Source organism: Prionailurus viverrinus, chromosome B3 (genome assembly GCF_022837055.1).
Source record: "Prionailurus viverrinus isolate Anna chromosome B3, UM_Priviv_1.0, whole genome shotgun sequence".
NCBI classification, from domain to species: domain Eukaryota; kingdom Metazoa; phylum Chordata; class Mammalia; order Carnivora; family Felidae; genus Prionailurus; species Prionailurus viverrinus.
In genome coordinates, this window is record NC_062566.1 from 15,264,929 (window position 1) to 15,290,470 (window position 25,542).

At 41.3% G+C, this 25,542-nt stretch overlaps 2 protein-coding genes across 6 annotated transcripts in view; both read right to left on the reverse strand.

The window, feature by feature from the left end:
• Positions 1-1,651: 1,651 nt before the first annotated feature.
• TM2D3 (TM2 domain containing 3) lies at positions 1,652-14,283 on the reverse strand. 3 transcript variants are annotated; one of them, XM_047863785.1, is made up of 6 exons: positions 14,151-14,283; positions 13,621-13,713; positions 11,885-12,042; positions 6,225-6,399; positions 4,135-4,210; positions 1,652-1,976 (listed from the first exon to the last, which is right to left on the reverse strand). In XM_047863785.1, exons 1-6 carry the CDS (start codon positions 14,239-14,241, stop codon positions 1,811-1,813), a joined length of 759 nt encoding a protein of 252 aa, XP_047719741.1. In that variant the 5' UTR covers positions 14,242-14,283; the 3' UTR covers positions 1,652-1,810. The 3 variants fall into 3 exon arrangements, with proteins under 3 accessions (XP_047719741.1, XP_047719743.1, XP_047719742.1); XM_047863786.1 differs by lacking the exon at positions 1,652-1,976 and adding an exon at positions 1,990-2,080; XM_047863787.1 differs by lacking the exon at positions 13,621-13,713 and having other exon boundaries at positions 14,151-14,279.
• Positions 14,284-16,240: 1,957 nt separating this feature from the next.
• Positions 16,241-25,542, reverse strand: part of TARS3 (threonyl-tRNA synthetase 3) — a 65,290-nt gene continuing 55,988 nt past the window's right edge. For all 3 annotated transcript variants that reach the window (XM_047863598.1, XM_047863597.1, XM_047863596.1), the window contains 4 exons: positions 23,957-24,061; positions 19,830-19,902; positions 18,735-18,849; positions 16,241-17,190 (listed from right to left, as the gene is read on the reverse strand). In XM_047863598.1, coding sequence (XP_047719554.1) covers positions 17,042-17,190; positions 18,735-18,849; positions 19,830-19,902; positions 23,957-24,061 — 442 coding nt within the window. In that variant the 3' untranslated portion in view covers positions 16,241-17,041. The remainder of the gene's footprint in view (positions 17,191-18,734; positions 18,850-19,829; positions 19,903-23,956; positions 24,062-25,542) is intronic.

Sequence of the window (25,542 nt, forward strand, 5' to 3'; positions counted from 1 at the left end):
GGGGAAGGGGCAGAGAGAGAGGGAGAGAGAGGATCCCAAGTAGGCTTTGTAGTGTCAGCGCACAGCCCAACTTGGGGCTTGAACTCATGAACTGTGAGATCATAACTTGAGCCGAAATCAAGAGTCCACACTTAACTGGGCCACCCGGGTGCCCCAGGGGAAATTTTTAATAGTTAGCAAAGGGGCTGTTTCCTTATAGGGACAGAACCTCTACTAAAGAAATACTGGCTCAACTAAGAGTCTCATATATCCATGACAGATAAGAAAGTGGGTTTCCTCAGAAAAGAAAGGTCCATGCAAACTGCGCTAATTCCATCTGGAAGCACCCAAGCTCTGTGGTCCTAGGAAAGAAGAAGTTAACATCTGCTGTTTTTGGAAACATAATGGAAATGCGCCACCTAGTGACCACAGATGGAACCGCTACTTTTCAAAAAAAAAAAAAAACCAAAAACAAAAAACCCACCTTGGCTGAAGATTCTGAGCTTCCAAAGCAGCCCATTCTTTTTTTTTTTTTTTTTTTAATTTTTTCAATGTTTATTTATTTTTGGGACAGAGACAGACAGAGCATGAGCGGGGGAGGGGCAGAGAGAGAGGGAGACACAGAATCAGAAACAGGCTTCAGGCTCTGAGCCATCAGCCCAGAGCCTGACGCGGGGCTCGAACTCACGGACCGCGAGATCGTGACCTGGCTGAAGTCGGACGCTTAACCGACTGCGCCACCCAGGCGCCCCCAAAGAAGCCCATTCTTAACTGGCAGGTTATCACACCAAAGTGATTCAATACCCCTGTATTTTATAGGTAAACTATAATTAATAATCTTGTAAAGAAAATGTTTTTTTTTTCCTCATGAGATTTATGGAGACATTCTAAAAAATATTTTATAGCTTCTAGATCAGATTGGCTGGTTATCTATCTTCTAGCTATTAACATAAATGTTTAAAAAGTAAAACTCAGATACTCAAGTTTGAAAGGAAAAAATGCTAAGAATTTTTTAATGTTTCAAAGGAAACCTTGAATAAAATGCATTTGCAATAACTTTTTCTTTCCACTAAAGGGTCTACAAACAGATTTATAAAGACTCAAAAACACTTTTTAACACTTCCACTGTGTCAATAAACCAGCCAATTATGAATGTATCTGTTGAAATGGAGTAAGGCTCTGGAAAAGAAATATTTTACCTCAACAACAGTTGTTATGATTACTTAAGATCGTATCTTAATACAGAAAACAGTTCTACATGCTTCTTAAAGTAACTTGTAATTATTTTAATTTTTTTGGTGCTCTTGCAAATATGTGACTAACAAAATTCAAACCACAGCAACTACACGTAAGAGTTCTGTGGTTTACTTCAAGCATCTGTATATAAAGAACCAAACTACATAGATAGACACTGCAAAACTTATAGGTGAAGTTTAGGTTAGACAACTTTATTAGCTAAAGAACAAAAACACGTTCCACTTTCTGCAATCACAGCTGAAAACGCTTTTCAAGGAGATCCAAGGATGTATGGACTTAAACAATCTGAAATTAAAGTCATAGAAATTCAGTAGATTCTCAATCACTGCATTTGTTCTAGTTTAAGTCAGTTTAAATTTTTTCATAGAAAAAAACAGATTTCAGGCAAGTAAAAACAAATTCCAGATAAACATGGTTCGGTGTTTTTTTTTTTTTTTATTATTTTACCTTTATCAAGGCAGGCAAAGTACAGATGCTGTACATTAAAAACATACAAATACATTACTCACAGCACATCAACTCCTACAGGCAAAGAGACTGGGAAGCACTGCTCCTCTGAAGCTCGGAGCTGCAGCTAAATGTACAAGGAGCCATCTGCTGGTCCCACGTAGCCAACGCCAATCAGCAAGACGTCTATCAGCGTCCATATCCCCAGGCCGCCGAAGCTGAAGAGCTTGCCAAGGCCTTCCCGCCACTGACCCAGGTAGAAACGGTCAGCGCCAAACCCCCCAAGGGTGATGCTGCAACAGCAAACAGGAAGGGGGTCCATCAGCCATACCCCCCAGGGTAGCTCAAAAATGGCACAGAGTCGCACTTGTAAAAGGGCCTCAAACGATCACAACCCCTGATGAGAACACAAACATACAACGTCAAATAATCATGGGCCAGAAGACTGTTTTAATGTCAAAAGTAGGGGCGCCTGGGTGGCTCAGTCGGTTAAACATCTGACAGCAGCTCACTAAGGTCATGATCTTGTGGTCCAGGAGTTCGAGCCCCACGTTGGGCTCTATGCTGACAGCTCAGAGCCTGAAGCCTGCTTTGGATTCTGTATCTCCCACTCTGCCCCTCCCTGCTCACGGGTGCACGGGCACTCTCTCTCTCAAAATAATAAACATTAAAAGAATTTTTAAAAAAGCCAAAAAGTAAAAAAATTTTTAGCTATACTGAATCTGAAGTTCATCTTCTGAAGAAAAGTAATCCATCTCATTGCTTTTTCATCTAGAAAATGGCATATCCAGAACAAAGCAGGGAGCCAGTCCAACAGGAAGTACACGGACAGAGTCAGGAGGTGGTGTCGTCATGAAGCAGCCCAACACCTCCTGACTGTCCCAGATCAAGTCGCCTGAGCTCTGTCACTCATCTCCAAGCAATGAGTGTCGAGAATAAGTGACTTTAAGGTTCCTCCAAATTCTAAGATCTAATGCTATTCAGACAACTTCTCGTTGTACTTCTTTTAAATGTTTCATTATGGAAAATTTCAAGCCATGTAAGAGTAAGAAGAGAAGAGAGCAGTACCCATGACCCAGCTCCAACAATTCTCAGCATGTGGTCAACCCTGTTTCACCCGTACTCCCCCCCCCAACCCCCCCCCACCCCCCCGCATTGGAGTACTTTGAGGTAAACCCTGGACATTCTCCCATCATTCAGGGAATATTCTGAAAGAAATGATGCTGAGCTCCGAGCAGAAAACTATTCTTACATTTTAAAAGTCAAGCTGTTAAATGTACCATGGTAATTTAAGATGTTAACAATCTTGGGGCAACCAGTTGAGAGGGGGACAGGAACAATCACTGTAACTTTTCTGGAAGTCTGAAGTCATTCCAAAATAAAACATTTACTTAAACAAAAAGTCAGTTGTCAGTTTTCACTTGAACCACTGCTGACAAAGACCCTGGCCAGTTAACAAATCTGGTTTTTGTTGTATCTAATTTTCTATTTTGGACTTTTACTTTCCAGCTGTGACTTCCTGCCAGGCAGGATCTGGTCTCTCCTCAGCCCAAACCCTAAAGCAGTGGTTCTCACAAAGCAAGGGGCTTTGCTAAGGGGCAACTTAGCAGTATCTAGAGACACAGGAGTGCTACTGGCATCTAGTAGGTGGAGTTCAGAGATGCTAACCACCCTACTGTGCACAGGACGGTGCCACAACAAAGAATTATGTGGCCCGAAAGTCAACAGTGATGAGGGTCAGAAACCTAGCCCACATCACACAGGCCACAGGGTCTCAAGCTTTAATGCTAAACCTTCAACTGTAGGTGCCCCGACTTTTAATTAGTGAATTGTTTAACCAGCATCCCACCTGCCTTCCTACTGAGGGAAAGAATTGGTACAATTTTTTTCCCCCAAAGCTGTTGAAAAGTTTAACAAATTCAAGCACATTTTAATGTTAAAATTGTAAGTCCGTGCTTATCTCTGGATGGTGGAATTACAGGTGATTTTTAGTGTTTTATTTGGTCATTTTCAATTTTTCCAGTTTTACTAAAAACCGAGTACTGGGTAGGTATCAGTTCTTATAATAAAGGAGGAAATTACTAAAAACTAATGTTACGAATCATAAACCTATCCATCCGAAATAGCATATAGCATTTTTGCTAAATCACAATACATTCAGGATGGGGAAACCATGACTGGTTCTAATAATCTATAATAATGATTCGGTAAGTCATCTCAAAAAGTATGCAGGCATCCTGGGAGAAAGGCTAACATCCTGCCATTAAATTCCATAAAGGGACTGGTCTGATCATCTCACTAACCCCGTGCAGCTTCATTTCCTAGGCCTAGCCAACAAATGTGAAAGAATCTGAGTGAAGGAGGAACTCGGCTGAGTTCAATGTATGGAAGATTCCACTGATCCCAATGGAACCCAAATGGCACCCTCAACTTACCAGTAGCCACGCTTACCTCAGAGCCAGAGCAGTAGACCACTTATAACCTCCAGTCCAGTTGCAGTATAGCATTTTTGGAAAAGTACGGTTACCTTAAAAAAAGGGAAAATACTCTACATTAGAAACATGAGTAAACAAATACTCTTACACACAGACTAATGGCCTTGTAATGTGAAACCTAAAAATCAACTCTTTATGGTAATTAAAGTTTGCTACGGTCAATGGTAGAAAGAAAGTCCTTACCATCTCTAAGCATACATTTAATATTTAATCAGAGAAGGAAGGATTACAGTTTGAAGTATGTGAAACGCCCTACCAGCTATCAAGGCTTCAGCTAAGTTTAGGGTCAGACAGTGTGGTACTGAAACAGACAAATCAAGCAATGGGAAAAGGAGAGAGCCCAGCGTCCCCGCCCCCCTCCCCGACACACACACACACACACACACACACACACACACACACACACACACTCTCTCTCTCTCTCTCTCTCTCTCTCTCTCTCTCTCTCTCTCTCTCCCTGTGGGAGACAGGGCACACGCAGACTGGCCTAGACACTCGGGAGACAACTGGCTATCCACGTGGGGAGAAAAGTAAACCTGCATCTACTTCACACCACATTCCCAACACCAGTTTCAGGTGGATTACAGACCTATATGTGAAAGGCCAAACTTCCAACTTTCAAAAGAAAATATAGGAAAAAAAAGGGCTAACTATCAAAGGCTAATAACTTCAACTAACTAAAATTTTCAAGTTCTACTAAAAAAAAAAGTCAAGTCAAGTTCTATTCAAAAGACACACACACACACACACACACACACACACACACACACACACAAAGTGGAAAAACTAAAAACCTGGGAAAGGATTTTAGGAACACCAAAAGATTATTATCCAAAATATAAAAGAATTTCCAGAAATTTTTAAGAAAAAGACAAAACTTATGAACAGTAAGTACTGGAGAACATGTCAATTAAGAATAGTTATGTACCAGGGCATCTGGCTGGCTCAGTGGGTTAAGCATCTGAGTCTTGATTTCAGCTCAGGTCATGATCTCAAGGTTCATGGGTTCAAGCTGAGCCCCTGTCGGGCTCTGCGCTGACAGCGCAGACTCTGCTTGGGATTCTCTCTCCCTCTCTCTCTGCCCCTCCTTTGCCCTCTCTCTCAAAATAAATAAACTTAAAAAAAAAAAAAGAAAGGAACAGTTATGTACTAATAGTGGGAATGTAAATTGTTAAAACCATTTTGGAAAATAGTACATGCTAGAGAGTATATGCTACACAAACTCGTGCACCCCTGCAACCAGGAGAGGATACGTACAAACACTTTAAAAGCACCACAATCTGTGAGAGCAAAAAACTGTAAATAATCCAAATACACAGGAGAATGGATAAACTATGATACAATTTCACAGTGGATATTATACAGAAGAAAATAAATAGATAAGACACATGGATGAATCTTAGAGACATGATGCTGAGAGGAAAAAAGAAGGTACAAGAAGATCATAAACAGACAAAAGTCTGTTTACAAAAGTCTAAAACATGCACCATTGAATAATATATCACACTATATTTTGTTATATACAAGTGACAGAACTATACAAAATGTAAAGCAAAGGAAGTGGGATGATGATGAAAAGAAAATTCACCAGGGCGGTCACCTCTTGAGAGAAGGTAGGGCACCGGGTACAGGAAAAGCACTCAGGTAGTTTCAGTGGCATCAGACTGTTTTAGTTGTTAATTTGGGTGAAATGCTATTACTATACATCAGGCTTTATACCTTACACATTTTTTTGTTTGTTCAAATATTACATTTTAAAAGATAAGAGAATTACAAGTTTTCTAGGTTTTTTTTAGTTCATTGAGTTTATTTTTTTATTTTTCAGTTGACATATGATGCTGTATCAGTAACTCAACAACGATCTGTTAAGCTGTTCTCACCACAAGCGTAGCTAACGTCTGTCGCCACTGAGTTTATTAGTGAGGCTTGGCGTAACTAATAAATGTTTCTGAATAGACAACTGAATTGTCTAATTGCTAATTAAAGTTCCACATGCAAGCTTAAAGGAAAGTCTTCTGCTCACGAACTTCGCTGAACCCCACTTACCCAAGCAGTGAATGTGGTCCCGCACCGTGCAGTTGGCAGTGTAGCGTTGCCGAGGACAGGACACGGTCATGCAGCTGGTGGAGTTGGAACACTCATAATCGGTTTCTGGAAGCTGCCAGCAAAACCTGCAAGTCATGTTGATGACGAAGTTCTTTTGGGATTTGAAGTCTTGATCCTAGATGCCCAAGGACGTAGAATGAATCAATCATCATATAGCAGTTAATATGCCAATAAAAATACAAGGCACAAAGCTTCTAAAAGACTTCTCCTCCTGGTAGAAAGTGCAGAAAAACAGGTACAAACCAATATGTGTGCAAAACAAATGTATATGGTATGATCCTAGAGTCATGAAAATATATACCCCAAAATATATACCTAAGGGAAAAAAATCTACATAAAGTTACATCAAAATAACAACAGTCATTCCAGGATGGTAAGATTATTTTACCACTTTCACTTGTATAATTTTTCATAATGAGCATGTGTACTTTTGTAATACAACAAAAAGGGGGGTGTATTTTATCAAGCCAGAGTCACAGAGAGCTGGAAGGATGGATGAGTACATCTGTTCAAGGTCACTGAGCTGCAAGTGATGTGTAGAACCCATGTTCCCCAACTCCAGTCCGATGCTCCCAGGAGTACAACACAGATTGGCTACCGAGTCTCAAATGAAGTCTCAAATCTCCACTATGGCCCAGTACCACAGGGCTGTTACCACTGCTCACATCTCTACTGGGTAAGCACTCAACTCAGAACCACACTCAACAAAGGTTCACTGTTGGTGCTAAGCTTTTAAGACCAGAGGGTTTTTCACTTTGATTTTAAAAAAATCATTATTTTGTTTTCTGCTTGTAAGAGTAGGACATGCACTATGTGTGTTGCACATTTGGAACTTACGAGAAAAAACCTGTAACCTCCCCAGAGTGAACCACTTTTAATCTTTCCTTATTTCTTCTGGTAATATAGATTTATGTAAGTGCAATTATACTGAAATCATTTCGTATCCTTTTCCCCCCACTTGACATTACACTGCAATATATAATTTTCAAAATCATTTTTAAATGGTCAATCACCTCTGGAGGTATCAATTTATTAATTTTTTTCATCAATGCAAAACTGCTTTTGTGAACAGCATCCAAAACTGGGTAAGGCACCACTTGACTTAGGCAATATTGTTTTATGTATCTAGTGATACAGTGATAACACATGCTTATCAACTGTTATTTATATTTATTTATTTACTTATTTTTAATGCTATTTTTGACAGAGAGTGAGCAGGGGAGGGGCAGAGAGAGAGGGAGCCTACAGAATCCAAAGCAGGCTCTAGCCTCTGGACTGTCAGCACAGAGCCTGATGAGGGGCTCGAATTCTCGAACCCCGAGACCATGACCTGAACGAAAGTCAGACGCCTAACTAACTGAGCCACCCAGGTGCCCCTTTATCAATTGTTTTTTAAAAACTAGACAATACATGGGGGCGCTTGGGTAGCTCAGTTGGTTAGCCGTCTGACTTCAGCTCAGGTCATGATCTCACAGTTCGTGAGTTTGAGCCCCGCGTTGGCCTCTGTGCTGATAGCTCGGAGCCTGGAGCCTGCTTCAGATTCTGTGTCTCCCTCTCTCTCTGTTCCTCCCCCGCTTGCACTCTTGTCTCTCTCTCTCTCTCTCAAAAATAAATAAAGATTAAAAAAAGAATTTAAAAAAACCCCAACAACTAGGCAATACATGTGGTACAAACTCCCAGACAGGACAGGAGCGAGGAGGAAGCTGGTCCAGCCCAGCCATCAGCAGCCACTGCCCTCTCCAGCAGCAAGTGCTGCTTAGCCTCTGCCCTTCCAGGGAATCTATTCTACGCATGAGCATGTTTATGTCACATATATTTCTTTATTTTTTAAATTTAAGTTTCCACTGATATTTACTTTTCACTTAATTCTGTAGCTATCAGTAAATAGCTCAAGATCTGCTTCATTCTTTTTAGTAGCTGCTATTTATTTCATTTCATAGTGAGTCATAAACAGTTCTCTCTTGGACATTTAGCTTGTTTTAAATCTTCCGTCTAGGTGAACAATGCAGCTAAGAATATCCTCAGGCATATTTATTTGTAACCATGTACAGTATCTGTGAGATAAATTTCTAGATAGGGAACTGCGGTCACAAGTTCTATATATCTGTATGTTTCATACATATGACAAGTGCCTACATAAGAGGCTGGCCATCTGCCTACCCACTAACAAGATAGGAGTGTCCCTGGCATCCTTACGAACTCACACTGTTGCTAAGATTTATTACTTTCTTGCCAACCTGGTAAGTTTAAAAACACATGCATTTTTATTGCTTTAATTACAAGGAAAATTAAATAGTTTTTTTCGTGTGTTGAAAGCCCATTTGCCTTTCCTTTCCTATGAACCATCTACTTATGTCCTAATACCATTTTTCTATAGGACTGTCATCTCTTTCTCATTTGCTTTTAGGAAATCTTTTCTTTTTTTTTCTTTTATGTTTATTTTGAGAGAGAGAGCATGTAGGGGAGGAGCAGAGAGAGAGAGAGAGAGAGAGAGGGAGGGAGGGAGGGAGGGAGGGGGGGGAGAGAGAGAGAGAGAGAGAGAGAGAGAGAGAGAGAGGGAGGGAGGGAGGGAGGGAGGAGAGGATTCCAAGCAGGCTCCACACTGTCAGCACTGAGCCCTGATGCAGGGCTTGAACTCAAGAAACTGAGATCATGACCTAAACTGAAATCAAGAGTCAGAAGCTTAACCAACTTGAGCCATCCAGGCGTCCCTGGAAATGTTTAATGCGTTGTCACCCATGTTAGAAATGGTTTTTTTACTTAGTTTGTCATTGATCTTTTGCCTTTATGCTTTTTAGGTCATTTTTAGTAGTCAAATGTATCAATTTGTTCTTTTACGGCTTCTAAATTTTACTTCATACTTAGGAAACTATTCCTTTTGAGATGATAACAAAACAATCTCAAGCTTTCTCTGCTACCTCGTGGTTTCCTTTCATCACCTTAAATCCCCGATCTTTCTGAAGTTTATTTTTAACAAAATAGGGATTCCACTTTTTTCCACACAGTGACCCAGGCATCCCAGCACCGACTGCACCCGCCTGCTCCTCAGGGAAGAACGGACCCCTTCAAAAGCTGATCTATAGGAAAAGTTATCTGTTACCTTTCCCTCTGTGAAACAGCTGTCATTACTAAGAATCCAGAACCCATCAGAAGGAATTATACTGCTTCAGATACACTGGCAGACTGATCACTTCTCCAAGTGATACAAAACTGCATTTCTGACAAGCACATTCCCAGCTGACCTCAACTGGCTTGACGGTTGCCATTACAACTGGAACAGGAGGGGTTGGCAGGAGTTGCTGGATTTTTACATTCATTTCTATAAAAGAATCCAGATGAGATTCCCTTAGCCTGGGAGTCCCTAGTCAGTATGCATGGAGAAGGACTAGAAGAGTTAATTTTTTTTCCATTAAGTTCAAAATAAGAGGGGGCAGGAGGCACCTGAGTGCACACACATGCCAGTGAGAGAAAACAAGGATTTGCAGGTGAAGGTCATGGATTATTTCTTTCTGAAACAGTAACTCAGTTACCAAGAAGGGACCCTACAGATCTTCATTAACAAACAAGTTAAAAACACATGACTTGTCATAGACAGCCTGACGACAGCAGTGCTAAGACTCATGTCTCCAGGTAGTCAATTTGTGTATTTTACCACTCTCTAGTTTTCAGAACAGACCAAAAAACTCCCTTGGCGGCAGACTTCAAATTCTACACCTGACAACCAGGCAGCTGCAATTTTATAGGACTCACTATTATTGGCTAATAGAGGAGGCAGGTGATGTGAATTCACCTGGAGAACAAGAGAAAAAAAATCCCACCCAGCCCTGGTGAGGGCTGTACCAGGCACCATGACCAAGGAGTTCCGAAACTTCCCTAAGCTTTATAATTTCTCTACCTTTGTTATTTTTTGTTATCTGCTGCCATTTTCTACTAAATGAAACCGTTTGTTTTTGGAACATCTAAAGAAGAAAGAAATTGAGAAGTATGTCTTACTCTGTAACCAGTTTTTGGAGATGAAAGTCAAAGCAGCTGAGGCAAACAACAAAGGAGGCTAATTCTGGACAAGTTACCCTTCTTCAGAGTCTTTCCATTTTTCAGTAAGTAGCTACTATCTGTCAGACCCATGAGACATAAATTTTTTTGTACTTTTTATATTTGATTAGAGTTGTCAAACAATGTTACATTAGTGTCCGGTGGAGATAAAAATCTTTAAAGCCTTCAAATAAAGAAGTTTAGCCAGACTGCATTTAAGACACAGTAACAAAGACTAATAATTCAAGGGCAGTCATCAAGACTATCTGACTCAATTTTCAAGTGTGCTGATACAGTATACAAAATGGTAACGTGTTTATAAAAAAACAAATTCAGACAACGACAGCGTAAAATCTCATTTCCCCTATGAAGTGAAGCCTTTCTCACTCCCTTTCTGATACTAGACTTCATCAGGAAAATTACAGAAAGAGTCTAGGGGTGGAAGGAGCTTTCCAATCTAGCCCTCCACAGATTAAGTTCCAAACAACGGAGTGGGAAGGAACCCTGCTCAAGCGACAAAAATGCTAGAACTGCCAGGTCAAAAGAGATCTGCAAAAGAGGACATAGTATGGAATCTGTTCCTTCCTTCTCAACAAGTTCCCAAAATCAGGGTTCCATGGACACATGTTAGAAAAAGCTGTTCTGGGCCCATCCGCTCATTCACCTTATTTAACAAGAAACAGATTAATAAATACTGCAGCGAGTTACGGCAGGGTCAAGAGTAAAACACTACTTCATTATTCGTTTTTACTCTTCATCTCACCCAGATGCGAGGACTGTCGCCCCAAACAAGGGAGTGTGCAATAATTTACCTGGTCCAGTTGTTAAAACTGCAGACACCAGAGTCTCCCTAACCTACTCACATTCAGTGGGTCTGGGGCTGTCTCCAGGAATGATTGTAACGGCAGCCGAAGTCAGGTAGCTCAGAAGCAGATACCCCTAGAGAACTCTATGGAACACCAACTAGGAGAGCCTTTCTAGGCTCCTTCCTCTCTCTGTCAAAATGTCAGGAGACAGGATATAGGTGTGATGACTGTAACAGGGTCATTTCTAATAGGCCTTTTCTATTTCTGGCTTTCTCTAAGAAGTCTGATAACTGCTCCAATTTAATCTGTCAAAAAATTCCCATCTGGGGGCACCTGGGTGGCTCAGTCGGTTAAGCATCCGACTTCAGCTCAGGTCACGATCTCGCGGTTCGTGAGTTTGAGCCCCACATCGGGCTCTGTGCTGACAGCTTGGAGCCTGGAGCCTGGCGCCTGCTTCGGATTCTGTGTCTCCCTCTCTCTCTCTGCCCCTCCCCCACTCATGTTTGGTTTCTGTCAAAAATAAATAAATAAATAAATATTAAAAAAAATTTGTTTTTAATAGCCATCTGAACCCTGGCAACCAAACCTTCCGTGGCAATGAAAGATTCAGTCTTCTGATCAAGTTGTCTTTGTTCCTAAAATATTACTTGTAGAATGCAGAGCACCTTCTTTCAGGATTTCCCCTACAGTCACGTCTACACTGTACTTATAACTTGAGGTTTACAATGAGTTCATTTAAAAGAATTAAGTTGCAGTACTTACAACACAGGTAACAGAAGGTTTGACTGTGCAGTCAAAAGTGACAGGCTTCCCATAGACACAGGAGTAATTTGTCCTGCATTCTACACAGTCTGCAGGAAGTCTGCTACACAAACCATTACTTGGACACTTCATCACATAAGGTGGGATATCAGTACTTTCTGTGAAAAGTAAGAGAGAAGCTCATTTTCATATAATATTGATCAGAATCCCAGGAGAATACAGTTTCCTAAGGTTAAGGGACACAGGTGCTAGCAATGAACTACTGGGCTGGAATGGAAAATGCACAGAGTTGGGAGTCGGAGACACCTGCAATTCAAGCAAGGTTCTGCCACCAAGCTGTGTGACCTGATGCAACAACAGTTCAACAGCTAAGTAAAAAGAATTTAATTACTGCCCCCGCAAATGGGCATGAAAAGCAAAGGTGCTTATGAACATATAATGTATACACAAAGTTAGGTGTAAGTTAGGGCCTTAGAAAAATCTACTCTAACAAGATGAACAATTAAAAGTTTAGCAATGGCAAAGTTTGTTCAAGATCACAGAGGGAGTGACAGAATTGGAACCACAACCCAAACCCGTTTCTAATCCAATATTCTTTTCACCTGAATTCACGAATTTGGTAATTACACCACTGACCCTTTAAGCGAATCAATCAGTACAATAATGGTACCAACTTTGGAAAATGTTCTCTGTCGTTATTCCACATTGGTACTTCAATAAGCCATAATTTGCAGGTAATAAGGAAATTTAAGTTTCAGATTACAAAGTTGAACATAGCCCTCTATATTAGTAACTGGTTCACTAGGTTGCAATTTTTCCCCCAGCCAACCTTGCTGGGAGTAAAATATATTTATCAATTAAGAGAGGATCAAATTGCAAGTATTCTTGGGGAGGAAGAGAGGCTTTCAAAAACATCCAAAAGAATAAAAAAAATTTTGTGCTCTATAATTTTAGATTCAAGAATGCTGCTGTCTTGTCGTGATCTTTACATCCAAATAAGAATCAGTAAAACACCTCTGCCAGTTTCAATTCATTGAAATAATGGAACTGTAAAGGGATGACCTATAGAGACAAAGGTTCTGTTAAGCAAAACACACTAATACTCATTTAAAACTGGTCCCACTTAAAGTCACTGAATTATGTGGGCAATTCTACAAATATCATTTTTCTTTTCTTTTATTCGATTATTTTTGGGGCTGGGAATTGGAAACTTAGAAATCACAAAGCCAAAAAGACTTTAGAGGGCCAGGCTAACCTCACCACCCTAAAGACGAGGAAAGTGAATCCTGAAGGGTAAATAATTTGCTCAAACTCCCAGTAGTTCAACCAAGCAGACTGAGACTCCAAGTCTTAGTCCCTCTGATTCTTCCATTTCACACAGCCTTGGGAGGAACCTTTAATGTCCAACATCAGGAACGGGGTATAAGAAGAAAAAGAAATTTTCTGAAGGGAAAGAAGCATTGGTTGAAGATGATCTTGATGAACGAGGTGGCAAAATAATAGAGATAGAAATGAGGAATGTGGAACTGGAAAAAGAGATGTGTCTGGAATGTCAAAAGGAATTGCAATATCAAGACAGTCAACAGAATACATCTGGGTAGCTGTCTTTAGTTCACATAACCTAAAATACAATAAAAAGTTAAAAAAATGGAAAGTGATTTTTATCTTAAAAAGAGGAAGAAATAAACCACTAGATATAAATATACACATTTACTAGAATAGAAAATATCTAGTACCTGCTGCCCTGGGAACTACTGTGAAAGTACGTGTTGGGCCCGGATCCTTTATTGACTGAGCCAGCGGCTGCGACTGCTCTAAATTTAAGGATCCTACAATTAGAGAAACATGTTATCCTGGGATATGAAAACCTTGGTTTGTGTGCTTAAGACTCAAGGTCCACACCAGGCCCGTAACTGCTCAGAAAAACTCACAGCTTGACGACCCAGAAAACTAAACAAAGAAAAGCCATATAGGGTCGACACCTATTTAGATCAATAGGCAACTAGGGAAAAAAGCGTTGGTGTCGGGCTCCAGGTCCGCTTCCCCGGCCAACACCCGAGCCCTCGGTCTCCTGCTCGAGGGCTCCCTGGCCCAGCTCGGCGCCTCCGGGGTCCCGGAGCGGAGTGGGCGGCCAGGACCCGCCAGACAGCTACAGCGATCAGCCTCCGCCCTTCGCCCTCCGCCCACGGGCCTAGCGCGGACACCTCCCGCCGCTCCCGGGGTACCATTCAGCCGGACCCCGCGTGGACCCCGCCCTTTAACTCACCCCCGCCCGACAAGATGTAGAACTGGGAGAGGAACAACAGCACGCGGCAGAGGCGGAGCAGGACCCCCAGCGGGACGCCCGCCGCCACCATCTCGCCGGTGCGCGCGCACTTCCGGGCCGCGAGGCGGGACTGGGCAGAGGGGCGGGGCGCCGGCGCGTGCGCCGTAGGGGCGTGTGCGAGCGCGGCCTCGGAGAGCCCAAGGCGCAGGCGCGCGGCGGGCGTTGCGTGGGTTCGGCTGGGTTCGGCTAGGTCCGGCAGCTGGCGTCTGGCCGGTGCGCGCGGAGTTCTGTGTCCCGAGGCGAACTGGGCAGAGGGTTCCCGGGGCTGGGGTGGAGGTGGGGTAAGGTCGCGACGCGTAGAGGTTGTTTGCTTCCCTAGTGTGCCCCATGCCCGCTGGACGAGGCGCTCGCTTCGCCTTCCTTGGCTAGCGACTGGCGAACGTCACCCGGGACCGAAATTCACACCTGAAGTGGCTGCAATCAGAGGCGGGCAAATTTGGGAAGTTGGCCACCATTTATATGGGCTGGCTGTGAGGTTGAAAACTGCTTTTGTGCTCGGTACTCTGCGAAGGTTTTGATGACGTGTTTGATTTCATACTGAATAGGTACTTATTGACAGATGAAGAAACTGTGGCACAAACCCAGTTGGGGAAGTGACCCCCAGGGTGTGACAGACGGCCCCAAAAGGACCCCCATTCCCTGTGTTGCCGACGTGATCAGTGACCAGCTAGCATCTCTCTCTGGTCAGCTGTTGGTTTCATCACTAGCCAACTCCTTAAAGACATACATTACTTCCAGAAAGTTCCTCGGAGCCTGGGAGAGGACAGTAAGTATACCTGTCAAGTATTCAGGTCCAGAAGCACTGGGACAAGAACCCTGGGATGTGAAAGGAGGGTCCAAAGCATGAGCCCCTCCCTGGTGAAGGCCAGCCTTGGGGAGGGGAGCTGCACCCCAGGACTCTGGCTCCCTGCCTGCTCATAGGGCAGACTCTACCTATTTTTGTCACAGCATTCTTTGTCCTGTGTTGCTGACCTGCCTTCCCCTTTTCCACGCACCTGTCACGAGATTCTTTTGGGGGCCTTCTGACTCCCCATTCCCTCACTAGCCAGTTTGGATGAATGAAAAGAGTATATTGAATGGTGGCTGGCACACAATAAGACCTTAATAAATATTACCCTAAAAATTATATCACACAATGTGTACACCTTTTAGCACCATACAGGTTTGATATAAAATGCAGTTTTGTTTATTAACTGTTCAGGATGCTAAATAATAAATGTGTTGAGAAGAGAGAGCATGTCTTCAATTTATTTTGAATTGCACAGCACCTAGCCAAATAAGCACCCAGTAAATACTTCTTGATTGGTAGCTAAATTCTCTATTGGCATAAAGCTATTTCAATCCTGTTCTGAGCAGTACGGTATTCCTCTCAGTTGAAAGCAAAACCCCATTTACATTGTGAAACTGACTAAAGGGAACTGTATTTAAGATGGAGTCAGGAGGCCAGAAGGGCCAGCTCTTATGCCCTACCACTCCTAATGGACTACACACCCAACTGCAAGAGAGGCACCTTGCATTCCCAACAGGAAGAACCTATACTTTGCTACCCCAGCAAGAGGAAGATTTTCTCTTTGCTGCAACAGCCCCGCCAATGAGAAGCAGTCACAACTCACTAAAGAAAAGCCACTACAGTTGAACCTCCCAGTTTACTCCAATGGACTTTTTGATTATAGCCGTCCTTCCCAATTCCACCTCCCACCTTTGCTCTATAAAAAAACAGCCCTCTCTCCTGTGTATGGTTTTGCCATAGCTAACCTGTCCCAAATTATAATTATCTGCTATTCCCGAAAGAATCCATTTCTGCTGAGAAAATAGCTGACAGTTTTGGGGCACCTGGATGACTCAGTCAGTTAAGCGTCCAACTTGGGCTCAGGTCATGATCTCGCACTCCGTTGAGTTCGAGCCCCGCCTCAGGCTCTGTGCTGACAGCTCAGAGCCTGGAGCCCACTTCGGATTCTGTGTCCCTCCCCCCACTGCTTGCACTCTGTCTCTCTCTCTCTCTGTCTCAAAAATAAATAAACGTTAAAAAAACTTATAAAAAATAACCGACAGTTTTATTTTTAAGGTTAACCGAACGTGTTAATCAGTAATACGTCATCTCATCAAAAAAGCAATTTAACTCTAGGGGAGCTGCTTACTTATAAGCCAATGGCTGAAATACTGGAAACACTGTGTGCTGCATTTTATATATGAATTTATTTTTTCTACAGATGAATAAGGCTCGATTGTCAATTAGAAGCATTCAAACAGCAACTCTTAACCTATACTGCAAACAACAGTAGATTCCACAACACTGAATTTGAGGTTCAGAGTCCTTGGTCAGTAATCCAGTATTTAGTACTAGCTTCTTGTTTTGAGGTTGTTGGTTAGTTAAGTGATGATTCCAATTTTGGAGATAAAGTTTCAGTGTGAACTTTAGTAAGACAACCATAAAAATACCTGAGGTGTAATGTTACTAGAAAATAAGATTTTCCCTTATATTTGAAAAAGCTTTGCAGATTTTTATTTGAAGCCTATTGTTTGAAAACCCAGTCTCAGCAATATCTCATAATCTTCATATCCCAGTATTTCCCCTCTTTCAATGAATAATATTTTCCCAATTAAGTCTTTCAAGGCATTTAGGAAATTAAGAATTTCCCAAGCTTGTCCTCTTACTAGCTTCAGAGACATTAAAGAATTAAACTTTTAATATCAGCTACTCATTCATTGTCTCCTTTCTCACTGAGCCCATCAGTGGGTCAAAAGTTCTCAGAAGTACTAAAGATAATTAAGAAAAATGCATTTTTAGGGTTCAAAACAAGGTTACATGGAAGCAAGAACAAGGAAGAATTTCAAAACTCTTCCTCAGCATTTAGTGTACGTGATTTCTTGAGAGTCTTCAATTTATCAATGGCAGAAGTTACAGAAATCTCTCCATGAATTTTGTTGTCTCTTGTTCGAACATTTACAGCATTATTCGTCTTTTCCTTTTCTCCAACCACTGTGGAAAAGAAAGGGAAATAAACCTATTTTAAATAAATGATATAATAAATATTAAGTCAACAGTCACATGACACATCTTATTGAGTTCTTCAGTATTCATCACTAATTACCAGTCTAATGACCATGAGGTCATCGTCTGATAGTAAACCCTTCAAAGAGGAATGACTTCTAATCCCTTCTCCTTACTGTCCACTTGCAAGAACATATATTGTGGTCTTAGGGTACAAATCAGAACAGGGAGATCTTACAGACCCCCTGACTCCATATTGCATCTGGGGAGGCACCAGACCCATGCCCAACCAGACAACCAGAATTTTCAGAAATGTAGGTAAAAAGAGTTTCTCTCTAGTGCCCCTTAGTGGGATGATGCCAGAATCTGCTGGCATGTTTCTTGTCATGTAGAAGGAAGAAATAGGTCACCAGTTAAGGGGAATAAAGTAGATATTCAAGAAAAACATAAAGAACCAGAGCAAAGTAGGGGCCAGAAATGAAGAGATTTAGTTGACCAGCTTGCTCGAATTACTCTTCTAATGGTTTGGCTATTTAATTCTACCTTCCATGTCATGAGATACTTCATTACACTTCCAAATAAATTCTGTCTTTGTCTAAGTCATTGTGAGAGTTCTGTCACCAGAAGGAGCCTGACTGAAACATCACAATACCTACTACACAAATACTTTCAATGACAAATGGCTGATAGGACAACACTATGTGTATTTACTTTACCTTCTACAGAATCTTTCAACTTAACTGGAGATAACAGTATCATGCCTGGAGGAATATGGTATCAGTTTCTCTTGATTTCTGACTCATTTTAAAGTCAAAATTTTATTTTATTTTATTTTATTTTATTTTATTTTATTTTATTTTATTTTATTTTATTTTATTTTTTCAACGTTTATTCATTTTTGGGACAGAGAGACAGAGCATGAACGGGGGAGGGGCAGAGAGAGAGGGAGACACAGAATCGGAAGCAGGCTCCAGGCTCTGAGCCGTCAGCCCAGAGCCTGACGTGGGGCTCGAACTCCCGGACCGCGAGATCGTGACCTGGCTGAAGTCAGACGCTTAACCGACTGTGCCACCCAGGTGCCCCTAAAGTCAAAAATTTAGATGCTCATCCAAGTACTCATATGCCTTCAGGACACTTTTTCACTTAAATTCTTTTCTTTTGATCATCTTAAATTTGGACTCTCTCCCACTCATTAGTTTAATCCCAAATATTTGTAATAAATCAGAAAAGCAAAGGAGAATATTTGAGGCCTGTCACATGGCTGACACACAAAGAGCGTAATTCTACTGATGCAATCATTTTCACATTTTTTTGTTGTTGTTGGTTTGCGATATTAACTACTGCTAGTAATACTAACAACTAACTAAGAACACCATGGACTGTTCTTGGTGCATACGTAACAATCAAATTGTCTTAATCACATAGTTATACCATACTCATGTAGTTACACTATATTCACATAGGTATACCATTTTGTTTTTTAGAATTAGAGTGAAAAAACAAGCATTTGATAAAATTTAAACTTAAGTTACCCAAAATGAAATTATACTGAGCCAGCTGCGCATTTCGTATTTTCTTATTTAGTGTACAACTATGATCTAAGTCAACGTCGGCCATGAATCCTTCTTCAAAAAATGCGTTGGATACCTACAAGAAAATGAAACACTTTCATTATTACAATATTTGTGGTAGCCAGCCTCCGAGAGGACCCACGGGATCCTCGCCTTTTGCATTCACACCTTGCGTCACCTCCTCCACCTTGTACCAGGTTGCTCGATGTGACCACAGAGAAGGGCAGAAGTGAAGGTGTGTCACTTTGGAGATTAAAAGACTTCAGCTCCCACATCTTTAACATCACTCCCTCTGGGGAAACCAGCTGCCATGTTGGGAGGACATTCAGGAAACCTTTGGAAAAGCCCATGTGGGGTGAGGAACTGAAGCCTCCAACAATGATGTGATTGAGCCACAAGGCTGCAGCCCTGGCTGGCTGACAGCACCACTGGCATCCTTGTGAGGGGCACTGAGCCAGAATCGCCCAGTGAAGCTGCTCCCAGGTTCTGACTCTCAGAAACTATGAGATAATAAATGTTGTCTCAGGCTGCTAAGGTTTGGAGTTAACTGTTATGTGGCAATAGATAACATAAGTATCTTCTTTAACAGAGCCATGTGGAAAAGAATAATTTAAGTATGAGAGATGTATTAAAATCTCAATTTCTTGGGGTGCCTGGGTGGCTTGGTTGAGCATCTGACTCTTGATTTCAGCTCAGATCATGATCTCATGGTCATGAGATTGAGCCCCAAGTCAGGATCTGCGCTGGGCATGTAGCCCGCTTAAGATTCTCTCTTCCTCTGCCCCTCCCCCCACCCCACGTGCTCACCCTCTGTCTCTCTCAAAAACACAAAAATAAAAATAAAATCCCAATCTCAAAAACATTAAGAAATAAAATAGTTTTAATCCAGCTACACAGACATGATTCAGATGTTACTTTCAATTACTGAAAATGTGGGTGGTTAAAGTAATGTATTAGTTATGCAGTATTTTAAGGTATGAATAATATTCCAAGTCAATAACCTTCACAGACTACATGCCGAGATTATTATGTACTTTATATTGTCTCTGATTTTACCTGAAGTGCATAGTTTTCACAAGTTGGCCCCACAGGGATGACCATTACCTGACGAGGAGATAGCCAGAAAGGCCTGAAAAATATATAAAATATATATTTTCAAAATCTAATGATGATCATCTATTATGTGATTTAAAAAATAACCAAAGATTTTCTTTATAAGTAAGACTTCACGAGAGAGCAGATTCAGTAGAGTGGTATGGAAGTAAACTAAACCATACAGAGAGCTAAAAAGGAACAGCGTAGACAAGAGGAGAAGCTAGGGATTATGGTAGGACAGGGAGGGAAGAACAGGGCAGCAGCTGGGAGGAAGGACTAACCATCACTTATTGTACCACTGGGCAACTGCACTCCCAGGCCCTCACCCAAGAGAAATGGAAACATGTTCACCCAGAAACCTTCCCACTAATGTTCATGGCAATTTTGCTTAGAATAGCCCCAAACTGGAAACACTCCAAATTTCTTTCAGTGGATGAATGGTCACATGGGTGCCTCCACACCATGGAACACTACCAGCAATAAAAGGGGACCAACCACTGATACTTGACACAAGTTGGATGGATCTCAAGGGAACTCCAGTGCATGAATAAAGCCAACCCCACATGTTTGCACACTGTATGATTCCATTTATGTAACATTCTTGGAATGACAAAATCATGGAGATTTTGGAGAACAGATGAGTGGCTGTCACAGGATGATGAAGGGGGTGGGGGAGAAGGTATGGAACAATAAATTGGTAGCACAAAGAATCCTCATAAATAACAGAATTGTCTTATATCTTGACTGATGCTGGGTACCTGATAAAATTTTATAGAACTAAACACACACATACACACAAATGCACATCAACTGGGAAGACCTAAATAACTAAATAAGGCTGGTGGACTGCATCAAAGTCAATTTCCTGGTCATGATACTGTACAGTTTTGTAAGATGTTACCATTGGGGAAACTGGGGGAAGGGTATGCTGGACCTTTCTTATTACTTCTTACCACTACCTATAAATCTATAATGCTCTCAGAGTGAAATAAAAAATATATATTATACATATATGTGTATGTGTATGTGTACATATATATATATATACACACACATATATATACATATATATACACATATATACGTGTGTGTGTGTGTGTGTGTGCATATATGTATATAGGAAGTTGGGTATAAGTATTGGTTTTTTTTTAATTTTTTTTTTAACATTTATTTATTTTTGAGACAGGGAGAGACAGCATGAACGGGGGAGGGTCAGAAAGAGAGGGAGACACAGAATCTGAAACAGGCTCCAGGCTCTGAGCTGTCAGCACAGAGCCCGACGCGGGGCTCGAACTCGCGGACCGCGAGATCATGACCTGAGCCGAAGTCAGATGCTTAACCGACTGAGCCACCCAGGCGCCCCTAAGTATTGTTTATTGTGGGAAATATTTCTTCATCAGTATTTTGTTTGAAGGTGAAAGTAAATGCAGTGGGGACTATTAGCTAGTGGCACTTTATGAACATACACATTTATATATTTATTCTTAAATTACAAAAGCAAAGTAACATCTATGATAAAGCAATAATACATATGATAAAACACAGAAAGACAGCTCTGTCCCCACCCCGTCCCCAGGGGAGCCACATTTTAACCATTTCTATTGTGAGATCTTGGGGAGGTTTTCACTGCAACTCTGGCACGTTTCTTGAACTCTTGACTGATGAGCTGAAGAGCCTGTGCCCTGAGTCTGGGCAATGCAGGACAGCACACTGAGTGCATGGCACCATCTCCTGATTCCACTAGTTCTTTTCACCACCACTACTTGAGAGCAAGACACCACCATCTCCCACCTACATTAAAACTATTTAAAACAATCAACTGGAAAGAAATATCGACATGTTAACTCATACTTAGGTAGCGTGCATACTCATATCTATGTTTTTGGCTTATCTGTAACTTCAACAGCTTGGACACCCCATGATACCTGAGTACATTTCTCTAAGGTCACAAATAAAACCTCAGGGATATACACAGACTCTGGCTTCCCAGGACCTTTGGATGAGCCCTCTGCTTGGAGAATTTCCCACCTTGTATTGCCTGCTCAGAAATTTGCTTTCCCAGCTTCCCTAGACATGTTAGAGTCCAGGCCTGTGACCTGGCATGTGCAGGCATGGCATGTTGATTTGGGACAGAGTGGCACATGGAGGGAGGTACTATAGGGAATCAGTTCTGGCAAGGGTGATGCAGAGACATGGAGTTTTGGGAGGGACCTGAGGCAGTGACACCAGCAGTAGCATCCAGGGCCCAGTGTCAATGGTGGGAGCTGCCCAGCGACAGCAGAATAGGACTAAAATAGAACTAAGCTCTAAAAGCAGATCTCAATTTCTTTTTTTTTAAGTTTATTTATTTTTGAGAGAGAGAGAGAGAGAGAGAGAGAGAGAGAGAGAGAGAGAGAGAGGTGCAGATAGAAGGGGACTGAGGATCCAAAGTGGGCTCTGCTCTGAGAGTAGAGAGCTGGATGTGGGGCTTGAACCCATGAATTGTGAGACCATGACCTGAGCTGAAGTCAGATACTTAACTGACTGAGCCACCCAGGTGCCCCTAATTTCTTAAACATAAGATGGGAGGCAAAGATGTCCATGTGGTTCCTGGGCTGTAGCATTTCCACATGCCATAGGACATGCCATCACAAGACATGTCGTCTGCCAGCTGGTGCCTTGACTGCTGATATGGCAGTTCCCTAGTAGCGAATGCCACAGTTCAGCTCAGTGACTTGCTTCTTTTGCTAAAAAATTACTTCCATGGTCAGAAGGATTATTGTGTTTCTGACAGTCAAGGCTCAGTAAGTATTTATATGGTGCTGTTGTCAGAGGTACGGCAGGAAAGAAGAGCTAAGCAAAATCCAGAGTTGGTATCTTTGCCAGCAAGGAGAAGTCACTGGTCCTTCCATGATGAAAAGGATCCAGAAAGCTGACTTTTCCCCTGGGTTACGGTTCCATACCGGCGATCAGGATTGATCACTACTGATGGCAGATTGAGTCCTCGGAAGAGGCATAGCCAGACAGAACTTGGTGAGGTTCGTGTTGTTGAACCCATATCCCCTAGTGGCCGCTTCATTCATGAACCACTGAGTGGTCACTAGGGGAAGATGGAAGCTGATGGTAACCACAGAATGGGTCCTCCTATATTTGAATATTAAACTCCTCAGGTTTGGACTGGGCACCACCACCTTCATGGCCTATTCTGAGCAAATATCCACATTCCTCTCCCCTAAATCTACTTGTCATCTATTTTCCAATCCAATTACTTCTAAGTCTCTGACCTTGTGGCCAGAGCAGTAACCAGAGCCCATGCATCAGTGGAAACCCATACCTCTGGCCATTTTTCCTTCCAGAGGAAGAGGACTAAGAGATGTACCACTCAAATTCCTGCACTTGAGGGCATTTCCCTTCCACATGTCATCCCTAAGTGGCACCGTGCTACAGTAGCTGTCTGGCCTCATTAGGTTTGTGCCAAAGTATTGTTCAGAGCCATTTGTGAACCAGGTTTAAATGTTTTGCTTCTAATGTTGACTGGGCACCCCCATTAGGTAAACAAAATGGATTGAAGGAGGGATGGTCGTACAGCAAGAGGTGGTACTCTCAGTGTCCAGATGCAACTAGATCTTTGAAGGGCTTGGAATTGATAAAGATAACTCTTTAATTCTACCGAGTTCCCAAAAAGGCAAATGATGCAGTTTTAAGTCATTGTGCCTTTGGTTTCTTTGTTTTGGTTTCCTGATCTGGAAGATTGAATAAGAATTGATTACTTGCTGTTTGGATACTTGCTAATTATAAGGCAGGAGCCACCATTTTTTTCATAGTAATCTTATCTTGTTAGACATGATATTTAAGAATAACAGGCGCCTGAGTAGCTCAGTCGGTTAAGTGTCTGACTCTTGGTTTCAGTTCAGGTCATGATCTCACGGTTTTGTGACTTCGAGCCCTGTGTCAGGCTCTGTGCTGGCAGTGCGCAGCCTGCTTGGGATTCTCTCTTCCTCTCTCTCTGCTCCTACCCCCTCACAATCTCTGCCTCTTGCAAAATAAATAAATAAACTTTTTAAAAAAAGAATAATAGACATATAGCTTTTTTTCTCCATATCACTTACCATTTCCCCCCATAGTTTTCTGAGAGAATGGCTATCATTCTTTCCACTGATCCCAAAATGGCTCGATGAATGATCACAGGGTTCTTCTTATCATCTCCATCCTTACTAAAAATGAAAATTATACATTTATGTATTTTCTTAAGATTCAGTAATAACTTTATCTTCTTATATTTAAAAGTTATTTTCCTGAACTAGGTAAAACAACGATTTCCTCATAAATCATCTTTAAGCCTATAATGTGCCACTTATTAGAAATAATAATACAAACCAAAGGGAAATGAAGTACATTATGTAGGAAAAAGCAAAATTATAATAGATCACTATTTCCATTATAAGTCAACTTATTACTTTTATTCTAAACTACTGGCTGATATCAGTTTACAGGCAATCTTGCAAATCATAATTTTTAAAAATTAACTTGATTTTGAACCATGGCTTACTCCACCAGTACTATATTGAACAGTTGTCAAAGACAATGAAGAAATAAGGAAAATGGATTTCTACAGTTGACATGATATTATATATAGACCTGAAAGGCACCACCAAAAACCTGCTAGAACTGATAATATAATAGTAAAAACTGATAATATATTTAGTAAAGTCACAGGATACAAAATCAATGTACAGATATCTGTTGCATTTCTATACATCAATAATGAAGCAGCAGAAAGAGAAATTAAGGTATCAGCCCCATTTACAATTGCATCAAAAACAATAAGATACCTAAGAATAAACTTAACCAAAGAGGTGAAAGACCTGTACTCTTAAAACTATAAAATACTGATGAAAGAAACTGAAGAAGACACAAAGAAATGCAAAGACATTCCACGATCATGGATTGGAAGAACAAATACTGTTAAAATGGCTTTACTACCCAAAGCAGTCTGCACATTTAATGCACTCTCTATCAAAATACCAACAGCGTTTTTCACAGAGCTAGAAAAACAATCCTAAAATTGTATGGAACCACAAAAGACCCTGAATAGCCAATGCAATCTTGAAAAAGAAAAGCAAAGCTGGTGGCATCACAGTTCCAGACTTTAAGTTTTATCACAAAACTGTAATAATCAAAACAGTATGGTACTGGCACAAAAATAGACACACAGATTAACAGAACATAACAGAAAACCCAGAAATGAACCCACAATTATATGGTCAATTAATTTTCAACAAAGCTGGAAATAACATCCAATGGGAAAAAGACAGTCTTTTCAACAAATGGTATTGGGAAAACTGGACAGCTACATGCAAAAGAGTGAAACTGGACTGCTTTCTTACACTATACACAAAAATAAATTCAAAACAGATTAAAAACCTAAATGTGAGACCTGAAACCATAGAAATCCTAGAAGGGAACACAGGCAGTAACTTCTGTGACATTGGTATTAGACTTTTTACCAGATAGGTCTCCTGTGGCAAGGGAAATGAAAGCAAAAATAAAGTATTGGGACAGCATCAAAATAAAAAGCTTCTGCACAGTGAAAGAAACAATCAACAAAACTACAAGACAACCTACAGAATGAGAGAAGATATTTGTAAATGACATATCCAATAAAGGGTTAGTACCCAAAATATATAAAGAACTT

Bases quoted from the DNA above. Each gene is read 5' to 3' on its own strand.
- TM2D3 (XM_047863785.1), bottom strand. From the start codon at position 14,241: ATGGTGGCGGCGGGCGTCCCGCTGGGGGTCCTGCTCCGCCTCTGCCGC. The intron at 6,400-11,884 runs GTAAGTACTGCA...TTGGGCATCTAG, and splicing joins AACCTTCTGTTACCTGTGTT to GATCAAGACTTCAAATCCCA. The intron at 1,977-4,134 runs GTAAGCGTGGCT...TTGCTGTTGCAG, and splicing joins TCTACTGCTCTGGCTCTGAG to CATCACCCTTGGGGGGTTTG.